This window comes from Carcharhinus amblyrhynchos, chromosome 1 (assembly GCF_965287045.1).
Source record: "Carcharhinus amblyrhynchos chromosome 1, sCarAmb.v2.hapA, whole genome shotgun sequence".
Classification (NCBI taxonomy): Eukaryota; Metazoa; Chordata; class Chondrichthyes; order Carcharhiniformes; family Carcharhinidae; genus Carcharhinus; species Carcharhinus amblyrhynchos.
In genome coordinates this window covers 144,566,914-144,589,031 of record NC_137324.1, presented here as the reverse complement: position 1 = coordinate 144,589,031, position 22,118 = coordinate 144,566,914, and the positions used below count along the sequence as shown (strand labels likewise).

Here is a 22,118-nt window from a genome sequence, read left to right as displayed (position 1 = left end):
GGTCATATCAGCCATGAACTTATTGAATGGCTAAGCATACTTGAGGGGCTCAATGACTACTCCTGCTCTTATTTCTCATGTAGATTATATACAATTTCTCTCCATAAAATGATTTGCCTTGAGTGGTGTATTTTATACTCCCTTTCTCCATGCTCCTTTGATTTCTTGGGAAGTGTCACTTGTGATTTCTAATTGAAAGGTAGATTCCCCTTAACCTTCTTATTGATGTAAATTATTCTTTGCTGCTTTCTGTGGATTGTGGACATGGTGTTGGAGAAACTGTTGATGTCTTTCCAGACTTGGTTTTGCTTGTGGATTGTAGAGTGTGTGCCCAAGCTGGATATTACTGTACTCCTGATACTACCCGCTGAACTGAGAATTTCATCAGTAAAATCCACATTTCTAATCTGTTTACTCCAGACTGTCTTCAAAATTCCTGTTCAATACATCTATATTGGTTAAACAAAAGTATTCTGAAAGGCGTGAAGGAATTTATTTTCTGGTGGCTAAGTTTGGAAGCTGTGATCATCATTGTTCAGCTGAGCTTGGTATTATACCTGTCAGTTAAGCTTGTCAAATGTTGGACTGCATGGGCATGCTGAGATGAAAATTATCATTCCTATCTGCGTAAACCAATTGTTTTTTACAACAGCATTAGAGACTCTGGTTTCCAAATGTGAATTTTACCCCAGATTTTGCAATGGGTTTGTGTACATTATTTTATACATAGTTTTGGAAAAAAATGTGTGTTCTAATCTCGCACCTTAGTTATTTTCCATATGCATCTAAAAACTCAGATAATTAGATAATTGATCAATATAGTTAAGTACAGTGCATTTGCTATTTATGTCAAATCTGTTTCTATCTCTCTCTATATATGTATTCAGCAAAGTTAGGTTGTGGAATTATTCTGTTGTGGATATTAAAGTGTCTTTGTCTGTATATCCCCCCAACTCATAGGCAGTGGGTGGGGATAATAACTGGTAGGTATAAGACAGTACATTCCTGGCTGGGGGGAGGTTAAATGTTTTTGTTACAGTTAGAGTTTCCTAATCACTGTTTCCCTGTCAACAGTTTCACCACACTTACCTGCAGCAGACTGCACCCTTTGAGAGCTGGCAGCGCATGTCTTAAATTGCATTGTCCAGGGCGAACTATTAAGCCGATTCATCGCCGACTAGAATTTGTTTGGTGTTTTCACTATATCTGCTGGCAACCTAGAAAATGTCAAATGCTCAACCCATTTTTTTGCAGACTAAATACAAATTCATTTGAAACAAATAGTTTACAATAATAATGCTTTGGGCAAAATCCAACCAATCCATTTAGTTTATAGAAAAAAATAAAACTCTTTCTAGTCATTCCACTCTTATCTGTGCAGAATTAGCAACATTAAGCATGATGCACAAGTAATCCAGGTTCTCCCGATCTGGTATGGCCTTGGGCAGTCAGCTTAAAATAATTTCTTTAGGCTTTTCACTGATCTTCCATTGGAGTTACAGACACTCTACCCCATAAGGCAGATTTATGATCCACTTCAATCCATAAAGTGAATTATTGGAAGCAGAATATCCCAAAAAGTTGTTAGCAGTGACAGGATACAAATTACACATTTTTGAGAAAGGGAGATAAGTAATTAAATATTGGGAAGCCCTTCAGAATTAAAAGAAAATCTTCAGAACTCCACAAAATGGCACTTTAATTGTATAAAAAGTAAACCAACTTGTATTTTGCAAATTGTAATAGTTACTTTTGAATGGTCTCCTGTTATGCACACAGGATGTTGTGCAGAATTATAGTTTAGCTTATTTAAGTCAGTTAATTAGTTTACAATTAGTCTGGTGCTTTTATTATTTTCCAGTCATATTATCCTATGATCATATTATACCTGTGATTCGACTCACCATAAAATTGTGACCTTGGGATCATAATGCCAAATGCAGGAAGATAATACAATATAAAAATAATTATTCATATACCATAACATATTTCTATTCTATAACTATGAAAATAATTATTTTGCAATTAGCACTTGCAATGCAAGTGGATTCCACCAGAAATGCTGCAGTGGATGATGAGTATGAAGTTATCAAGGGCAGCCACGCAAATGCAGACTACTGCCATCATGGCTGCAGATAGCAGTGTTCATTGGCAGATGGTGGCACTTTCATTAGCACTGCTGCCTTGCAGTGCCAGGGACCCAGGTTTGATTCCAACCTTGGCTGATGGTCTGTGTGGAGTTTGCACATTCCCCCTGTGTCTGCGTGTGTTTCCTCTGGGTGCTCTGGTTTCCCCCCACAGTCCAAAGATGTACAGGTTGGGTGGATTGGACATGCTAAATTGCCAATTTGAGTCCGATTGTACCATCAGGTTGCACCCGTTTTTGTCTCTCTGGTGGAAGGGAGTGAGGGAAGCGGGTCAGATTGTTCTCTGGTGGAGGCGGAAGAGAGGCGGGTCAGATTGTTCTCTGGTGGCGGGGCGGGGGGGGGAGGTTGGTGAGGGAGGCGGGTCAGATGGCTCTCTGGTGGCGGGGCGGGGGGGGAGGTTGGTGAGGGAGGCAGGTCAGATGGATGGCGGGAGCAAGTCAGGTCAGATGGCTCTTTGGTGGGGGGATGGGCAGGGTGGGGGGAGGTTAGGGCTGGCCCGGGAATTGCTGTCGGGCTGTGGTTGGGTTTTTGCGGGTGCGCTGGAGGGGCAGCGCTGTGGGGGTCTCAGGCTGTCCAGCGATTCAGCTGGCCAGCATACAGGAGATTGACAGTTTGGGGCCACTGCGTACGCACAGAGCTCCAGAACTGTCAAACTCTGGAACGATTAGACCACCACCCCCCCCCAACTGGGGCATTTTCAGTGCACAGAGTACGGAGATTCAGGTGAGAAACTGAAATGACAGTACAGTCGGGATTTAGAACTGTTCTCCCGCCATTTCAGCACTTTCGGGAGAATCACTGCCCTGATCTCCAACAGAGTACCAGATTGTTAGGGTGCTACTCCAGGGCAGTGTTTTTGCACAGCCGCAGCCTGCTGCCATGTTTCCTGAGAGCATTCATGTACAGTTGTCACTCTATCAGTGCCCTCACTGTTGCTTGTCAGCCAGTCTGCCCAGCCACCCATGCTATAATAGATGCAAAGCTAAGCCTTTGAAGCCATCCCCCAAGACAATCTGCAATCCACTGAATTTCAGTGGCCTTCCAACAACTAATGTTGTGGCCACTGAGTGAACAGTTTTTCTTATTCTTTCATGGGTTTTGAGGGTCAGTGGTAATGCCAACATTTGTGACCCATCTCTCATTGCCCTTGAGCGAATGGCTTACTCAGCCATTTCAGAGCCATTGGTGAGGATCCAGAGTCGCAGCCAGATCAGACTGGGTAACGACAATAGATTTCCTCCTGTAAAAGACACTGATTTTTACAACAAGCGATGATGGTTTCAGGGTTATCATTTATGAGACAAGGGACAGAATTTTGCCTTCTTTGGCAAAGTGTCAACACTGGCAGGAAAAACAGCTTGCCAGCTGCTTAGGCTCTTGAAAAGGGCATCTTGATGTAACAAAAATAAAAATATAATAAAGGAACACTCTGCGGACATGGAGCGCCCCTCCCTTGGAGCGTCTACTATGGAACTCCCTCTGCTAGCACAGAACCTTTGGCACCTCCCCCACAGAACACTACCCTCCCACCCCAGTCCGCCACCCATACTCCCCTTAGCACTGTCTCCTGGCAGACTTTAAAAGTCGAGATCCCCATTGCATCATTGGTGGGGAATGGGGAAAATCAAACAGGGAAATCCTGCCAGCGCAGAAACTGTTTTGGTTCTCCTGCTCGATTCTTCACCCCTTCTGTCATTACCACTGTCTGAAAACCGGTGTGAAAAACTCCCCCCTGCCCTCCACGCCCCCAAAATTTATTTGTAGAATATTTCAATTAACTGAATTTAATTCCACCAGATATCGTGACAGGATTTGAACACATACCTCCACAACATTAGCCTGGGCCTCTGGATTACTTGTCCAATGCCAGAACCACTACAACACTATTTCCAAAAGTACATAGAACCACTTAGATTGACAAAGGCACCTGTAAGACATGCACTAAGGGAGTGCATGTATTTGATTAGTATATGTTTGTATGCAATATGGCATGATTTCACCAATAAATTTGATTTGGAGTGTTTATTATGCGGGGCATTTTATTTTTGTGTTGTTGCCGAGAACATAATGCGATGGTCAGTCACAGAGGGATGGTTAGGTGCCGAACTGTTGTTGATTGGAGATTTGGGGCCAAGGTTACTGGTATAGCAGTAGTAATTTAGTTCTTCATGTATAGTTAGGACAGAAAAGCGTTGCTTCCTTTTTCCTCTTCTTCCTCTGCTGCTCTAAGGTCACGCACAAGTATAATTTACAATTATATGCAACATGGATGTGGAATCTCTTTTGCTTCTTGTACATGGCAGTGTTGACATGGGGTGGGATAAAGCAACCCATGTGCAGTCAATGGCACCCTACATCATTGGGTTATCTGCAATCCTCTTGAACCTTCATGCTCATTCTGCCCGCTTGTTATTAGCAGGAGAGAATGAAACATGGTTAGCTCTCTTTGAATAGAGGACCTCTGCGACCTCCCATATGAAACAGTGGATGCAAACTGTGAAATGTTGCAAATATGTCCAGTTCCAAACTGGAATGAACTCAAGCCATAAAATTAATTGCTATTGCTGCCTTCATAGCAACTGGCAATGCATTACTTGCCTTGTCTTCAGGGAGGACCTCTCACACATTGTTCTTCACTGAGATTCAGGTGGAAGAAGTGCTTCCTGAACACCCTGAGTGGACATAGACATCTACTCACTATACAGTCCTTGCGAGATGGATTGAGCTACATTCACAACTTCTTGTAGTTCCTTGCGGTCTTGGGCAGAGCAAGAGAAATTCCTTCACCCAGAGAATAGTGAGCTTGTGAAATTCTCTACCACAGAAAACAGTTGAGGCCAAAACATTATATATTTTCAAGAGTGGATATAGCTCTTGAGGTGAAGGGGAACAAAGGATATGGGGTGGGGGAAGGTGTGATCAGGCCATTGAGTGGATGATCAGTCATGGTCATAATGAATGGCGAGCAGGCATCATACACCTATGACTGTGTGGCCAAATTCCCCTCCAATTCCATTTTCAAGTTTGCTGACGACATCACAGTAGTGGGTCAGATCTCAAACAATGACAAGACAGAGTACAGGAATGAGACGGAGAATCTGGTGAACTGGTGCGGCAGCAATAATCGCTCCCTCAATGTCAACAAAATGAAGGAGATTGTCATTGACTTCAGGAAGTGTAAAGAGACATGCACAGTAGGCGGCATAGGAGCACAATGGTTAGCACTGCTGCTTCACAGCTCCGGAGACCTAGGTTTGATTCCCGACTCGGGTCACTGTCTGTGTGGAGTTTGCACATTCTCCTCGTGTCTGCATGGGTTTCCTCTGGGTACTCTGGTTTCCTCCCACAGTTCAAAGATGTGCGGGTTAGGTTTATTGGCCATGCTAAAAAAAATTGCCCCTTAGTGTCCTGGGATGCATAGCTTAGAGGGATTAGTGGGTAAAATATGTAGGGATATGGGGGTAGGGCCTGGGTGGGATTGTGTTTGGTGCAGACTCGATGGGCCAAAGGGCCTCTTTCTGCACTGTAGGGTTCTATGATTCTATGATGCCCCTGTCTACATCAACGGAGATGAAGTAGAATGAGTCGAGAGCTTCAAGTTTTTAGATGTCCAGATCATCAACAACCTTTCCTGGTCCCACCCCAGTCCGACACTATAGTTAAGAAAGCCCACCAACGCCTCTACTTTCTCAGAAGACTAAGGAAATTTGGCGTAGTCAACTACAACTCTCACCAACTTTTACAGATGCACCATAGAAAGCATTCTTTCTGGTTATATCACAGCTTGGTGTGGCTCTTGCTCTGCCCAAGACCACAAGGAACTATGAAAAGTTGTGAGTGTAACCCAATCCATCACGCAAACCAGCCTCCCATCAATTGACTCTGTCTACACTTCCCACTGCCTCGGCAAAGCAGCCAGCATTATTAAGGACCCCACACATCCAGGACATTCTCTCTTCCACCTTCTTTCTTCGGGAAAAAGATACAAAAGTTTGGGGTCACGTCCCAATTGACTTAAGAACAATTTCTTCCCTGCTGCTGTCAGACTTTTGAATGGACCTACCTTGCATTAAGTTGATCTTTCTCTACACCCTAGCTGTGACTGTAGCACTACATTCTGCACTTTCTTATTTCCTTCTGTATGAATGATATGTTTCGTCTATATAATGCGCAAGAAATAATACTTTTCACTGTATGTTACTACATGTGACAATAATAAATCAAATCAAAATCAAATCAGGCTTGAAAGTCCAAATGACCTACTCCTGCCTCCTTTTTCTATGTTTATTTCTCCCCTCCCACCCACTTCTAGCAGCTTGTCCTGCTCTGTGAATACTCTGTTCATTTGTTCAATCATGCTTTATTCCATGGTGAACGCTTACAAGTGTGCCCATGTCTGTCAGAAATTTGTTTGTATAGAAGTCTTGAAGCCATCACAAAACCCTTCAACATCTACACTCCTGTAGACTTTTGAAAGAACTGTGGGAAGCATCAAAATGTGTAAAGTCATAGCAGCAGCCTTAACAAATCAATCAGCAACAAAGCACTTATTGAACTCTTCATATAGCATTGATACTCGTCAGTCCTTTCTGCTGCTTTATGCATGTTCAGTTTTGTGAGATTAAAAGAGGGCATCAGCGAGAGTGCGGAGCTCCAAAATGGCAGTGTTAGCATCACATCAACACTGCAGGCTGATTGAAGTCACAGTCTGCCTGCTCTGCATATTTCTAATGGATGTTATCTGTATACACTAACTCCTTCACCAAAATGGCAACCGGAGTGAATTGTGGCAGAAATGTGTGCACAGTAGGCACCATTTTAGTCCCCAAATGACACCTGCTGAGTTTAATCTCATGTCCATTGTCTCGTAACCAATTACTGTAAATAGAAGCATAGAATCCAGAAGGAGGTCGTTCGGCCCATCGAGCCTGCACTGACAACAATCCCACCCAGGCCTTATCCCCGTAACACCAGGTATTTACTCTGCTAATCCCCCTAACACTAAGGGTCAATTTATTATGGCCAAACAACCTAAACTAAACATCTTTGGACTTTGGGAAGAAACCAGAGCAACCTAGGAAACGCACAAAAGCACAGGGAGAACGCGCAAACTACACACAGGCAGTCACCCAAGGTCTGAATTGAACCCGGGACCCTGGCCCTGTGAGGCAGCAGTGCTAACCACTATACCACCGTGCACCCGCCCCCCCATAGAAAAATGCAAAGCGATGGGAAGAGGGATACACAGGAGTATGTATTGGTTAAAGGTATAGTTGTTACAGAAAACTCCAATATAGGTCATATTTAAAAAATCCAGTTTATGCATCTGTTTGGAAATGGGTTTGGTAATGTTTGCATGTACCTTTGTAAAGAGCAATGCACTTTCAGCCATTGCTCTTTATGTACATTCCCAACTCCCGTGGCAGGTTGTAGCTTGCTGGCTGCTGTGCTTGAGACTAGTATGAATATGGTGTAGAACAGAAGGAAACTGAATTTTCACTTTTTCAATTCTGCTACTGAGTTGTTTAAGCCTTTGAAACCATAAAGTAGTTCTTTATTCCACTGATGTCATGAATACTTATGTTGCAAAGTTGATGACTAGGGCTGAATTTTCAAGACTCCAACCAAATGAGGAACAGGAGTGGGCAGAACTCCAAAAATACCTGCATGCTGATGTCAAGAAATCAATTCTGACACCGGCAATAATCCATTGGGTAGAGGAGGGCTGGAATCCAAATTTAAAATCTAATTAAGTGCTTGTCAAGATGTGGCAGGACAGGTTGAGAAAGTGAATAAAATGTATGGTATGCTGGGATTTAGAAATTGGCACATTGAGTACAAAAGGTAGGAATTTAGGTTAAATCTGTATAATACACTTTGTTCAGCTTCAAATGGAGTATTGTGTCCAGCTCCAGACACCAGCTACAGGAAAGATTCACAAGAATTGTCCCAGGAAGCAGGAGCTTTAATTAGGCAGATAGATTGGAGAAGTTAGGACTGTTCTCCTTAGAAAAGAGAAGATTGAGAAGAAATTTGATGAAGGTATTCAAATTTATGAGGAGTCCAGACAAAGTAAATAGCGATAAACTAGTCCCATGAATGGAGTGATCGAGAAGCAGAGGGAACAGAATTAGGGTAATAGAAACAATGATGACCTGGGGATAAACGTTTTTTATTGCGAGTGGTTAGGATCTGGAATATACTGCCTTAGATTGTGGTGGAGACAGAGTAACTGAGAGTGTGGTAGAAACAGGAGCACTGTGTGAGAGTGTGAATGGAGGCAGAGTTACTGTCTGAGAGTGTAGTGGAAACAGTCACTATCTGAGAGTGTAGTGGACACAGGGTCACTGTATGAGAATGTGGTGGAGGCAGAATCACTGTCTGACAGCATGGTGAAGACAGGGTCACTGTCTGAGAGTATGGTGGAGACAGGGTTACTGCCTGAGAGTATGGTGGAGGCAGAGTCACTTGTGTGAGAGTGTGGTGGAGGCAGATCCACTGTCTGAGACTGCGATGGAGATAGAGTTACTGTCTGAAAATGTGGTAGAGACAGAGTCACTTTTTGAGAGTGTGGTGGAGACAGAATCACCGCCTGAGAGTATGGTGGAGGCAGAGTTACTGTCTGAGGGTGTGGTGGAGACAGAGTCACTGCCTGAGAGCATGGCAGAGTCTGGGTCACTTGTGGGAGAGTGTGATGGAGGCAGAGTCAACTAAGGGCTTAAAAAAGGAATTAGATTATTATCTGAAAGGAAAAAATGCAAGGCTCAGGGGAAAAGGCAAAGGAGTGGCTCAAGGTGAATTTTTGCTTCAGAGGGCTCACATTGACACAATGGGCTGAATGGCCTCCTTTTGCACTATATCTATTTTATTTGTCTTTATATATAATATAAGAACATAAGAACATAAGAAATAGGAGCAGGAGTAGGCCATCTAGCCCTTCGAGCCTGCCCCGCCATTCAATAAGATCATGGCTGATCTGTTGTGGCTCAGTTCCACTTTCCCGCCCTCTCCCCATAACCCTTAATCCCCTCTCTTATCAAGAACCCATCAACCCGCTTCTTAAAAATATTTAGCGAGGCAGCCTCCACCACTTCAACGGGCAGAGAATTCCAGAGATTCACCACCCTTTGAGTGAAGAAGTTCCTCCTCAACTCCGTTCTAAACCGCCTCCCCTTTATCTTGAGGCTGTGCCCCCTCGTCCTACTGTCTTTTTTGAGCGGGAAGAGTCTCTCCACCTCTATCCTATCCATCCCATTCATCATCTTATACGTCTCAATGAGATCTCCCCTCATTCTTCTAAACTCTAACGAGTACAAGCCTAGTTTATTCAGCCTCTCCTCATAGCTCAATCCCCTCAACTCCGGTATCAGCCTAGTAAACCTCCTCTGCACTCCCTCCAGGGCCAAAATATCCTTGCGCAGGTGCGGCGCCCAAAACTGCACACAGTACTCCAGCTGCGGCCTCACCAATGCCCTATACAGCTGCAGCAAGACCTCCCTACTTTTATATTCAATCCCCCTCGCTATGAAGGCCAGCATCCCATTCGCCTTCCTGACCACCTGCTGCACCTGCAAGCTGGGTTTTTGCGACTCATGCACAAGGACCCCGAGGTCCCTCTGCACCGTCGCCTGCTGCAGTTTTTCGCCACGTAAGTAATAGTCCTTCCTACCATTCTTCCTACCAAAGTGGACCACCTCGCACTTGCCAACATTAAATTCCATTTGCCATTTCCTGGCCCATTCGCCCAGCCTATCTAGATCCTTCTGCAGACTCTCCACACCCTCCGCACAATTTGCCTTTCCCCCAATCTTGGTGTCATCAGCAAATTTCGACACCCTGCACTCGGTTCCCTCCTCCAGATCATCTATATAAATGGTAAATAGCTGAGGCCCCAGCACCGACCCCTGGGGCACCCCACTAGTCACCAACCGCCAATCCGAATAGCACCCATTGACCCCCACTCTCTGCCTCCTATTTGACAACCAATCCTCTATCCACGCTAACACCCTACCCCCAACTCCATGTCCCCTGACCTTCTGCAATAACCTCTTGTGAGGTACCTTGTCAAACGCCTTCTGAAAATCCAGAAAGACCACATCCACCGGCTCTCCTCTATCCACTGCCCTAGACACATCCTCATAGAACTCCAGTAAATTTGTCAGACACGACTTCCCTTTAATGAAACCGTGTTGCGTCACAGATATCAGATATTTCTAAACCTGAAAATTTAGTTAAAAAAAAGTAAAGATGACAAGGTATTTGATTAATTGCAGACCTAGCATGTGGGAACTTGTTGATAGCAGAGTGATTCATGCCAACAAAATCATAGAATAGAATCATAGAATCCCTACAGTGCAGAAGGTGGCTATTCAGCCCATCAAGTCTGCACTGACTACAATCCCACCTAAGCCCTATTTCCATAACCCCGCATATTTACCCTGCTAATCCCCCGACACTAGGGTCAATTTAACACGGTCAATCAACCTAACCAGCTCATCTTTGGACTGTGGGAAGAAACTGGAACACCCGGAGGAAACCCACGCAGACACAGGGAGAATGTGTAAACTCCACACAGACAGTGATCCAAACTGGGAGTTGAACCCGGGTCCCTGGTGCTGTGAGGTAGAAGTGCTAACTACTGTGCCACCGTTTTGCCCTTAATCTATAGTAAGTGTTCACATCTTGAGGAATTTCAGCTTAAAGCTATTGAGCTGGAGTCTGGGTCCAAGCTGCCGACACAGTGGTGCATCAGTGGTGGAAGTATGGAGCTGGGATGGTTACCTGGACTCTTTGTTCCACGATGCAGTCACATCCATTAGTCTATGTATTTCTGATTTGGTCCATGGTACAGGACAAATATGATGACCCAGAAAGCAGCAATGGATGTGCTTCATTGAGGAAGACCACACTGTGAGCAGAGAATACAATAGATTGAAGAATGTGCACATAAATTGCTGTTTCAATCTGGAAGGAATGTTTGGAGCCTTGGACGGGAAGGAGAGAGGAGCTAAAAGGGCAGGTATGACATCTACTGTGATTGAATGGAAAGATGCCCTGGGAAGGAATGTTAGGGGTAATAGAGGAATGAACCAGGATATCATGGAGGAATAGTCCCTCCAGAATGCAAAAAGAGGAGGGAGAAGGTGTTTTGGGTGTTAATATCATGTTGGAGGTAATGGAAATGATGGAAAATTATCTGTTGAATTCAGAGGCTGGAGGGGAGGAATGTGAGGACAAGGGGAACCTATCGCAGTTTAGAGAGAGGATGAAAGGGCTGACAGTAGAGATGTGGGGAAATATGGAGGACATTGTTGAGGGCCTTGTCATCTACAGTGGTGGGGCGGGGTGGGGGGGGTGATGGGGAATCCTTAATTGAGGAATGAAAGAAGAAATGTTTGACAATCTTCCTCGCTATCCACTACTCCCCCAATTTTGTATCATCTGGAAATTTACTAATCAGACTACCTACATTTTCCTCCAAATCATTTATATATTTTATTCTTATAAAACAACCAATAAAGATGTAAAAGGAGCCATTCATTAACTCTCACTCATTTTACCGACTACATAATATGAAAAGTAAATGTAGAATTTGAGTAAATCTGAATAAGAAGGTAACTGGAATAAAATGCAATCACTATTTGTTTTAAAGTTGCATGTTAATTTTTGCTTTTTATATTTTTACTTTAATTTTTGTACACTTTATATATAATTTAAAATCTTACATCAGCACATACTTCCTGCCAAACAACTTGAATTGATGTTTTATCATAGTTGATGTCATTATCATGTTTTATCATTTTTTTTTGTTTACTTTATTCCAATCCAATCAAGTCAAATTAAAGCCAATTCAGAGTCCCAACAAGTTGAGACATTCCCGATCCAAGATGACAAGACAGAGCTCTCACCTCCTGTCTTGGGCTTGATCTACATGATCCAAGCTGATTGGAGTAGGTGTAGCTCCTCCTCCAAGGCTTGATCTCATTTGCATCTTAGCCAAAAGGCGGAGATGCTGCTTTAAAAAATTGCTTCAAATGAAGCTGAAATGTAACCTAATGACTTCAACCAAGTGCAGCATGTCGATACTACACTTGATCTTAGCCAAGTATACAGTAAATGGTAGAGCCCTTAGAAAGATTAGCATTCAGAGGGATCTGGCCATGCAGATCCATAGTTCCCTGAAGCTGGCAACTCAGATGGACAAGGTGGTCAAGAAGGCATATGGTATGCTGGCCTTCATTGGTCGGGGCGTTGAGTATAGGAATTGGAAAATCATGTTGCAACTGTGTAAGATTTTGATTCGGCTCCATTTGGAGTATTGCGTACAATTCTGGTTGCCACACTACTGGAAGGATGTTGACACCTTGGAAAGTATGCAAAAGAGATTTACCAGGATGCTACCTGGTTTGGAGGATATAGACTATGAAGAAAGATTAAACAAATTTGGATTGTTTTCATTGGAGCATCAGAGGATGTAGGGGGATCCTCTGATAGAGATTTATAAGATGATGGCAGGCTTGGATAGAGCTGGATAGAGTGGACAGGTCAGAGGGTTGAAGGGTCAATTACTCAGGGGCATAGGTTGAGAGTGATGGGAGGAAAGTTTAAAAGAGATGTAAGGGGCAAGTTTTTCACACAGAAGGTAGCGAATGCCTGGGGTGCACTGCTGGAGGAGGGGTGGAAGCAGATTCTGTAGCAACATTCAAGAGGCATCTTGACAGATACATGAATTGGCAGGAACAGAGGGGTATTGACTACATGGAGGCAAGAAAATATTAGATTAGAGAGGCATTTGTGTCGGTACAGACTTGGTGGGCCAAAGGGCCTGTTCCTGTACTGTTCTTTGTTCTTTGTAAAACATGCTATTGATTCACCACCCCCCCAATTACAATATCATTGCAGTGAAAATATTCACTACAACAATGAACTGACAGTACTTTGGGTGATGTTTATTAACAAAAATAAAACTCTAGTGAGTCAGCAAACATAAAATCATTTGCTTGCACTTAAACGGACAACATATTGAAAGTTTATTAATCATAAATAGCCACTCTCTAATAATTATTTTCCTCTTAAGTGTGCACAGCAAAGCCTCCTGATTAAAAATACCCACACATGCAATTTAAAGTTAGTGTTTAGTCCAGTGGCAATCTGAAGCAGAGCCATTAAACCTTAATGCGTACTCACTCCTGAAATATTTCTGCCATTTTGACTCTGGTGTATCCTTAAATGTTGATTTGGAAAGAGATACAGGTGCTGTACACATGGGATATTCTGGTAGATTGGAATTCTATACTTTGATCAGAATTCTGCCTTGTTTGCCTGTACTTTTATCTGGAGCCAAGGTACTCAGACAGATTTGGCACAACCTCTGACATAGGCTATGCAGTTTAAAATCTCTTTTGCAGGACCTATCCCATAAGGTTTGTGGTTTAAAGTTCTTTGTGAAACACCGCTTTTATAATTTGCTTCTGTAGCATTTCTGCTAATGACACGATGACATTAAAACTGGTAATGCAGTTTTTTTACATCAAAGCTTCATGTGAAATATTATCCTTTTTTTTGATTGTATTGATTTTATATTTCTGTACATATTGTTCAGGAAGTTTGGCTGATCTGGTAATACTCGCAATAGCTTCTCTTCCTGCTCCTGCTCCATTACCTCTGGAGTTCAAACAAGGATTGACCCTTTGCCCTCTCCCATTTCTCATTTACATGCTGTCCCTTGCAATGTCATCCAAAAGCACTCCGTTGATTTTTACATATATGCTGAAAACCTCTGTGGTGGCACGGTAGCACAGTGGTTAGCGCTGTTGCATCACAGCTCCAGGGGCCTGGGTTCAATTCCTGGCTCAGGTCACTATCTGTGTAGAATTTGCACATTCTCCTCATGTCTGCATGGGTTTCCTCTGGGTGCTCTGGTTTCCTCCCAGAGACCAAAGATGTGCAGGTTAGGTTAATTGGCCATGCTAAAATTGCTTAGGTTAGAGGGATTAGTGGGTAAAATATGTAGGGATATGGGAGTAGGGCCTGGGTGGGATTGTGGTCGATGAAGACTCGATGGGCCGAATGGCCTCTTTCTGCACTATAGGGTTCTATGATTCTAGACATACCTCATCATCTTCTGTCTCAACTCCTCCACTGTTGCTAAATTATCAAACTGCTTGTCCAGCATTCAGGACTGGATGAGCAGAAATGTCCTCCAATTAATCATTGGAAGACTGAAACCATTATCTACAGTTCCATTCCAAACTTCATTTTCCAGCTACAGACTCTATCCCTTTCCCTGACAACAGTCTAAGATTGAGCCAGACTGTTTGCAATCTGAAACAAAAACAGAAAATGCTGGAAAATCTCTCAGCAGGTCTGATAGCATCTGTGGGGAGAGATTAGAGTCAACATTTTGAGTCCAGATGACTCTCCGTCAGACTTTGATGGAGGATCAACTAGACTCAAAATGTTGGTTCTATTCTCTCCCCACAAATGCTAACAGATCTGCTGTAATTTTCCAACATTTTCTGTTTTTGTTTCAGGTTCCAGCATCTGCAGTATTTTGCTTTTATGTTTGCAATCTGAACCTGAGATAAGCTTCTAACACAAACCCATGACATAATTGAGACTAGCCATGTCATATAATGGCATCATCTGACATTGCCCTTACCTCAGCCCATCTGACGTTAAGTCCCTCATCTATTTTACCCTTATCTCCCGATTTGACAATTCCATTACACTCTTAGCTGCCTTGGCCCTCTGTAAAGTTGAGGTCAGCCAAAACCCTGCTGCCTGTATCCTTACACCAAGTCCTGTTCACCCACCACCCCATGCTTGTCAAAATTCATTGACACCCAGTCAAACAATGTAATGATTTTCAAATGAGCATCCTGTTTTCAAATCTTTCCATTAACTCATCCCTCCCTATCTCTTCTAAATCTCCTCTAAACCTACAACCCGCTGACACATCTGCACTCATCTCATTCTGACTTCTGGAACCTTCCCAACTTTAATTGCTCCAGCATAGGTGGCGTTACCCTTAGCTGCCCTGGGCCTGAGCTTTGAAATTCCCATCTGCCTCCCTGACTCGTTTTCTGCTTTTCAAATACTCCCTAAAGCCACCAAGCTTTTGATTGTCTGTCTGGCATCTCATGTGGCTCAGTGTCGTATTCTACTTTATAATGCTCCTGTGAGCCTTATTTAAAATTGATATATAATTGAGCACAGCAAATAGTTAAATAAGGATAATTCTCAGAGGAAATATATAAGCTATTCTTGCATATTTCCTACTGCCTCATAATACTGGTACTTCTCTCAGCATTTGAATCTTCTGACTAATGACGCTGGATACACTTTTTTTTTGAATAGTTTTGATTTTTAGAGTTTTTTCTTCTCGGCATGGTGATTTCATCCTTCTGATCAAAGCCCTTTTTCTGGTCTGTGGACTGTAAATACTTTGAAATTGGCTGGACACTTTAATGTCCATGCACTCTAGATAATGGCATACTTCCAAATCCCAGCAGTATTCCATTCTATAGAAAGGATACCCCTTTATCTGTCTAAGAAGCTGCATGTTTGGGGAGACCCCTTTCAATTCTTTTGACTAACAGGAGAAATCACTTTCACTGGGGGGCAGGGGAGTGTTCCCTTCTTCACAGCTGCTCACTCAGCCCCATTTTTTTAACTCTGCATTTATTCCTAGTCTCTGAGCCTTCCTCGAAAGCAAAACCCTTAGAAATCCATTGAAGTGCATTACTTTCCTTTCAGAACTTTTATTTTCATTCAATTTCATTGCGTAGCCTAACAAATGTTTGTTTTACAGCCTAATGGTTTTTGCATAGCATGCAGTGTTTTATATTTTGCTTCATGGTTGAATACGTTTGAATTAACCCCCATTGTTCCTAACCGTAATGTTTATATAAAAGTGGAACTGAAAGCTGCTTTGAAGTTGCCTGTAGTAGTGAACCAAAGGGGATGCATCTATGAATGTCTTTCTTGTGGGTGGGCAGGCATTGAGGCCTTTTCCGGGGGTGGAGGGGGGGATTTCATATTCATGTGCTGTGAGGTGGGGGTAGGGTTGGTCAGTTCTTTCTGTGGTAGGAGGAAGGATGTCCCTCAGGTCAGCATCCAGAGGGGCATCCTTTTCAAAAGGACATCCTGATCTCTGAACAACCAGGCTGGCAGAGATGTTTTCCGTGATGTATACATTTGCATCACTCAGGTGTGAGAATCCCACCTCATTGCTCTGCTAATGCCAGTGGGAAACACTCTGATTTTCTTCAATTCAAAAAGGGCACTTTGATTCAAAAAGGGTGAATCACGGGCTGCGTTCCCATCTTCCCCATTTCCATTCATTTGACAACATTTTCATCTTTTGAGTTAAAAAAGTCTGAGTTCAAGGTATTGACATGAACACCCCCTCCAACAGGCGGGAGAGGATTAGGTTAGGAATGTGAAAATGGGAATGTGTTCTCAAACCCCCTTGTACGTGCACATTGCCATTTTAATGATAGTTGCATGTTGTGCAAGTGTCCACTATTGACGAGCAGGGCACTTCATAAACATATTGATATCAGGTTCCCAGAGTGTGAATTGGGAGACATATTTAAATTGAACAGTAGCTGACTAGGATTCTCACTCGGGATAGCTGGCAGTAAAATAGAGGCAGGACGTACAGGCTCCAGAAGATAAGTGCTTCCTCCAGCACTCCATCTGGAACATGAGGAGGAGAATATTCCCCACTGCCCTTCAAGAAAACATTTGACCTCTTTTCTGTTGATCATAAGCTCCTCTCCTACAAATTGTTACGATTATTCCCTCCTTCCTGATTGCTGTGCATCTCCCCCCAGTGTCCCCCAATCCGTGCCATGCTGCTATGCTACTGTGTTCCCTTACAGTTTGCCCATATTTCTAGAAATATCAAGGCCTCAAATCTCATTGCAGAACTTGATGATATAATGCATTATTGAAGACGTTATCTACTTATCTACAAATTCTGGTGAATTTTCAACATCCCATGACAACTTTTGAATGAGAAATCAGAGCTCCCAGTGTCCTGGACAATACTCAAACTGCAAGCAGCAACACGAAAGCAGATTTTCAGGCTATTCTGGCTATAGGACTGACAGACGAAGTAAAAGTGACATGAATAAAACCTTTTACTCGCAGGGAGTGGTTAAGGTCCACGCTGCCATTCAGGCAGATTCAAATGAGCATTCAAAAAGTCTGTTATCTGAAAGGGAAGAATGTGCAGGATTACGCGGTGAAGGCAGAAGAATGGCATTAAGTGAATTGCTCATTTCCAGAGCAGAAGCAGACATGATAGACCAAACGTTCTCTCTGCACTGTAAAATTTTGGTGATTTCTGTGATTATATCTTGGCTTTGCGGAATTTTGCTGGGCACCATTTGACTATTGTGTATGCTGACAGAATAAAAAAAACACTTAAATAAAGAGATAATTAATTAGTTGTAAAGTACTTTGAAATCTCCTACAACTTCAGAGGCATTATATACATATCTTGGAGCACTATATTTTGAAACTACATATTCTCACTAAGTGGACAAGAATGGTGTTGTGGCACAATGATCGTGTCCCCACTCTGAACCAGAAGCTCTGGGTTCCAACCCAGTATCAGGGATTGTTAGCCATGGAAGGAGTGTTAATGATGTGGTTCAATAGCCTGATAATCAGCTCAGGAATACTTCCTGGAGGGAAAAAATGTGTGTGTGAAGATACACTTTTAAAAAAAAAACTAAATGCTCTCTCTAAGTGATTCCATTCTGATATTGTGCATCGTCTGTGTTTGCTGGTGAACTCTTTGTAAATTAGACAAACCTAAAACATTTTTTCCTGTTTCAAAGGTGACCTACCTCGACCTGTTATTATCTGGGATCCTTCCTTGTCAATGGCTGACAATGACACTCAATCTACAGTCAAATTGAATTGGATATCTTATCAGCAATCGCTAAAATGGAAGTGTTGGGCCCATGGCAAAGTTCCTAAACCAGATTGGCGTTGTACTGATATTCATCACTATGAATGGTGCAAACTAGCTCTTTTTGATTTTCTACTGCAGGTAAGGAACAATTTGACAGTATTGTCCATTCCTGATTCCATGAAGAATTTCCTCCAAAATAGATCAAAATGTTTTTTGCTAATGATATTTTATGCCTGTTGGTGATACTTCTTCCTATGTATTGACTTTCTTGCTAGAGTTAAATTTATAATTAATTAGATTTATATCATGGTAAATGCTCTTATTCGATGAGTAGAAAAATATCAATGACAGAGAATTGAAGAGTTTACACTTTTGGGTTGCTAAATTTTGCAATGGGTTCCTGTTGCTTTGTACTGTAACTGTGATGGAAGATCAATAGATCCTCAGCATAAACAGTCATTTACAACCATTTATGGTGCTTCTCTGGCTATTTTGTGAGTTTTTGAGCCAAGTCAATGAACTGAGGATTTCCTCCTGTGCTAAATGTGACAAATCATAAAAATAGAGTGACTTGTCCCATTACTTTCTCTAACTATTCAACAAAATATCAATGGGAGAGTAATGAAAGTCCCAGAAAAAAACATAAACAGCCATTTACCACTTCTCTGTGGCCTTGTCAAAGTGATGGCAGGAGATCAGGAAACTATAAATTCTACTGCTGTTTGTTGAGGTTGGAGACTCAGCCACATGTTTCAGAGTGCTTGCCCTACCTTCCCCAACATCCACCAGATCCTTGGTGCAAGTCACCACCCACACACCCCCTATCTCCCCTCCCCCCACCACATTGGCCAAAAAATATGTGTCCCCAATCCTTACAGCTACATAGGCGAGGGTGGCAGCATGCATTCGGAGTACAGGTAGGTGTCAGACTTGAGTGGCACCAGGGACAGGATCCCAGATGATGACAGTGAGTTGTCATCATCCTCCAGCCTTCAACCAAGACTCGCAACCATTGCAAATAAGGCGAAAAACTGCAGCAGGCGACGGTGCAGAGGGACCTCGGGGTCCTTGTGCATGAATCGCAAAAACCCAGCTTGCAGGTGCAGCAGGTGGTCAGGAAGGCGAATGGGATGCTGGCCTTCATAGCGAGGGGGATTGAATATAAAAGTAGGGAGGTCTTGCTGCAGCTGTATAGGGCATTGGTGAGGCCGCAGCTGGAGTACTGTGTGCAGTTTTGGGCGCCGCACCTGCGCAAGGATATTTTGGCCCTGGAGGGAGTGCAGAGGAGGTTTACTAGGCTGATACCGGAGTTGAGGGGATTGAGCTATGAGGAGAGGCTGAATAAACTAGGCTTGTACTCGTTAGAGTTTAGAAGAATGAGGGGAGATCTCATTGAGACGTATAAGATGATGAATGGGATGGATAGGATAGAGGTGGAGAGACTCTTCCCGCTCAAAAAAGACAGTAGGACTAGGGGGCACAGCCTCAAGATAAAGGGGAGGCGGTTTAGAACGGAGTTGAGGAGGAACTTCTTCACTCAAAGGGTGGTGAATCTCTGGAATTCTCTGCCCGTTGAAGTGGTGGAGGCTGCCTCGCTAAATATTTTTAAGAAGCGGGTTGATGGGTTTTTGATAAGAGAAGGGATTAAGGGTTATGGGGAGAGGGCGGGAAAGTGGAACTGAGCCACGACAGATCAGCCATGATCTTATTGAATGGCGGGGCAGGCTCGAAGGGCTAGATGGCCTACTCCTGCTCCTATTTCTTATGTTCTTATTATGTTCTAACCCAGCTACATTAATAGGGTCGGATGTTTCTGGGGGATATGGTAGTGGGATGACGTTGGTTTGGAGGGGGAATAGCAGCTGCACTTGCTCCTGGGGTGTGGTGGATGTGTGTTGGTTGCAGCCCCCTCACTACACAGCACCAGCGAGGTGAAGCAGGTTGCAATCAAAGCTTCCCTTGTTGCCCTTCCCTGCTGGACACCTGCCATTGCTGCCCGCCCTTTTCCTCTGGCTCTTTATAAGGCAGGATGTCTACTTCGCCCCCTTGCCGCTCCTCCTCCTGCTTCAGCTGGTAACCCCACCCCGCTACTAGGCTATGTTGTGCAGAGTGCAGCAAATGATGATGATGTGTGAAGCATGCAGAGGGTCATACTGTAAGGTCCCCTAGAGTGATCCAAGCAGCAGAACTGCATCTTCAGCAGGCCAATACACCGTGCTACGATGGGTCGGTTGGCTGCTTGGGCCCCACTGTCGCGGGTCGCCACCTTGGTTTCGGGCCTCCGCACAGGCGTCATCAGCCATGACCTTAGCGGGCAACTTTTATCACCTAGTAGCCATCCTGGGAGCCTGGACTGGTCTTCAAAGAGCCCGGGGATGTCTGACTGTCTGAGCAAAAAGCTGTCATGGACACTCCCAGGATGGCATGTATCGACCTGCATGATCCTCATTTGATGTTCGCAGACAGTTTGGACGTTCAGAGAGTGGAACCTCTTTTTGTTCACAATTTGCTGTGGTCCTGCATGTGGGGCCTGCAGTGCAATATGTGTCCCGTCCACTGCTCCCTGGACATTGGGAATCCCAACAACGGAAGCAAAGCCCACATCAAAATTTACGTATTGCCCTGCCTGGGCACACAGGGCATCTGTGACCTGCCGCACACATCTGTGCACAGAGATCTGGGAGATCTCAACTCGGTCGCCATTGGGTGCCTGAAAAGAGCTGGAGGTGTAAAGATTCAGGAGTGAGTGGCCGCCCCTCTCCTGAGGTGCCAGGTGTGTTCGGAGTACAGGTAGGTGTCAGCCTTGAGTGGCACCAGGGGCTGGATCCCAGATGATGACAGTGAGTCGTCATCGTCCTCCAGCCTTCAACCAAGACTCGCAACCATTGCCAACGCAGCTACATTAATAGGGTCGGATGTTTCTGGGGGATATGGTAGTGGGATGACAGGCCCAGGTTGGTTTAGAGGGGGAATAGTAGCTGCACTTGCTCCTGGGGTGTGGTGGATGTGTGTTGGTTACACCCCCCTCATTACACAGTGCCAGTCGCACAGTGGCCTCAGAAAGCTGCAATGGCACATCTCCTCTGAGAGGGCCTTAGATGAATTGTGAGGCCTGTGCCTCCTTGGCCTCGGTACCCTCCGCCTTCTGTGCACCCTCTCAGGAGCTTGCTCACCCACCTCCTGGCCCGCAGCAGCACTCCCTTGACCTCCTTCCTGAGGGACTGCTGCTGAGGGCCAAGAGGTGGGTGAGTAGGGGCTGCTTCTGTGGCGGTCTCTCCATGCCCGCCACCTCCTGAGCCACCTCCTCCTCCTCTGCCACCAGCAACATGGCCAGCTCCAAATCGATCAGTGTGAGATCCATCTACATAGTGGGATTTGGAAACAGCATAGAATGACGGACTATTATCATTGGCTGCATAGATGCAGCACCACCCCAATTGCTTACTTGGGCCAGTATCCCCACTTGTGGGTGTTGGCAACACCACCTCCTGGCCTGTGCCAGGAGGTGCTACACATGACCCAATTAGGGTTGTGTGAGATTCCCATCATGACAAATGCTGGTAGAGATTATGCAGGTCGGTGTGCAGATGTGGGCAATGCGCACCTTGAACCATTGCTATGTGTGCAACTGCAGCATCTGCTACAGGCATGTGTTGCAGGTCCTTGTCACAGGGCAGGAACAGACTGATATGTGCCCAGTGACAGCAGATTCCATGCAGTCCATGTCTGAATCTCTGTACCCCGGCTTGGAGCAGCAGCTGGTTCATTTGGTTAGACCTCAGTCAGTATATGGTGCACTCCTTCCCCACCCTGGAACACCAGCACTCAGTCAACTCCCTGACCACACTCTGCAGCAAAACAATGGCACTGCAGAGTGCCCTGGAGGGAAGGCTTGACTGTGCCTCCCACACTGTGCTACAATGCTGCCCTGGAGGGGAAGGCTGAGTAAGACTCTTTCATGGAACCTCACCCAGAGAACTCTGAGAAAATAGAAACCCCCCCACCCCTCTACCCCAGATATCACTGATCCATGGGCCAGC

The 22,118-nt window shown here is 44.3% G+C and overlaps 1 protein-coding gene across 1 annotated transcript in view; it reads left to right on the top strand.

Moving 5' to 3' along the window:
• Positions 1–22,118, top strand: part of gask1b (golgi associated kinase 1B) — a 78,878-nt gene that overhangs the window by 27,396 nt on the left and 29,364 nt on the right. The window contains exon 3 of the mRNA XM_080193469.1: positions 18,002–18,216. Coding sequence (XP_080049595.1) covers positions 18,002–18,216 — 215 coding nt within the window. The remainder of the gene's footprint in view (positions 1–18,001; positions 18,217–22,118) is intronic.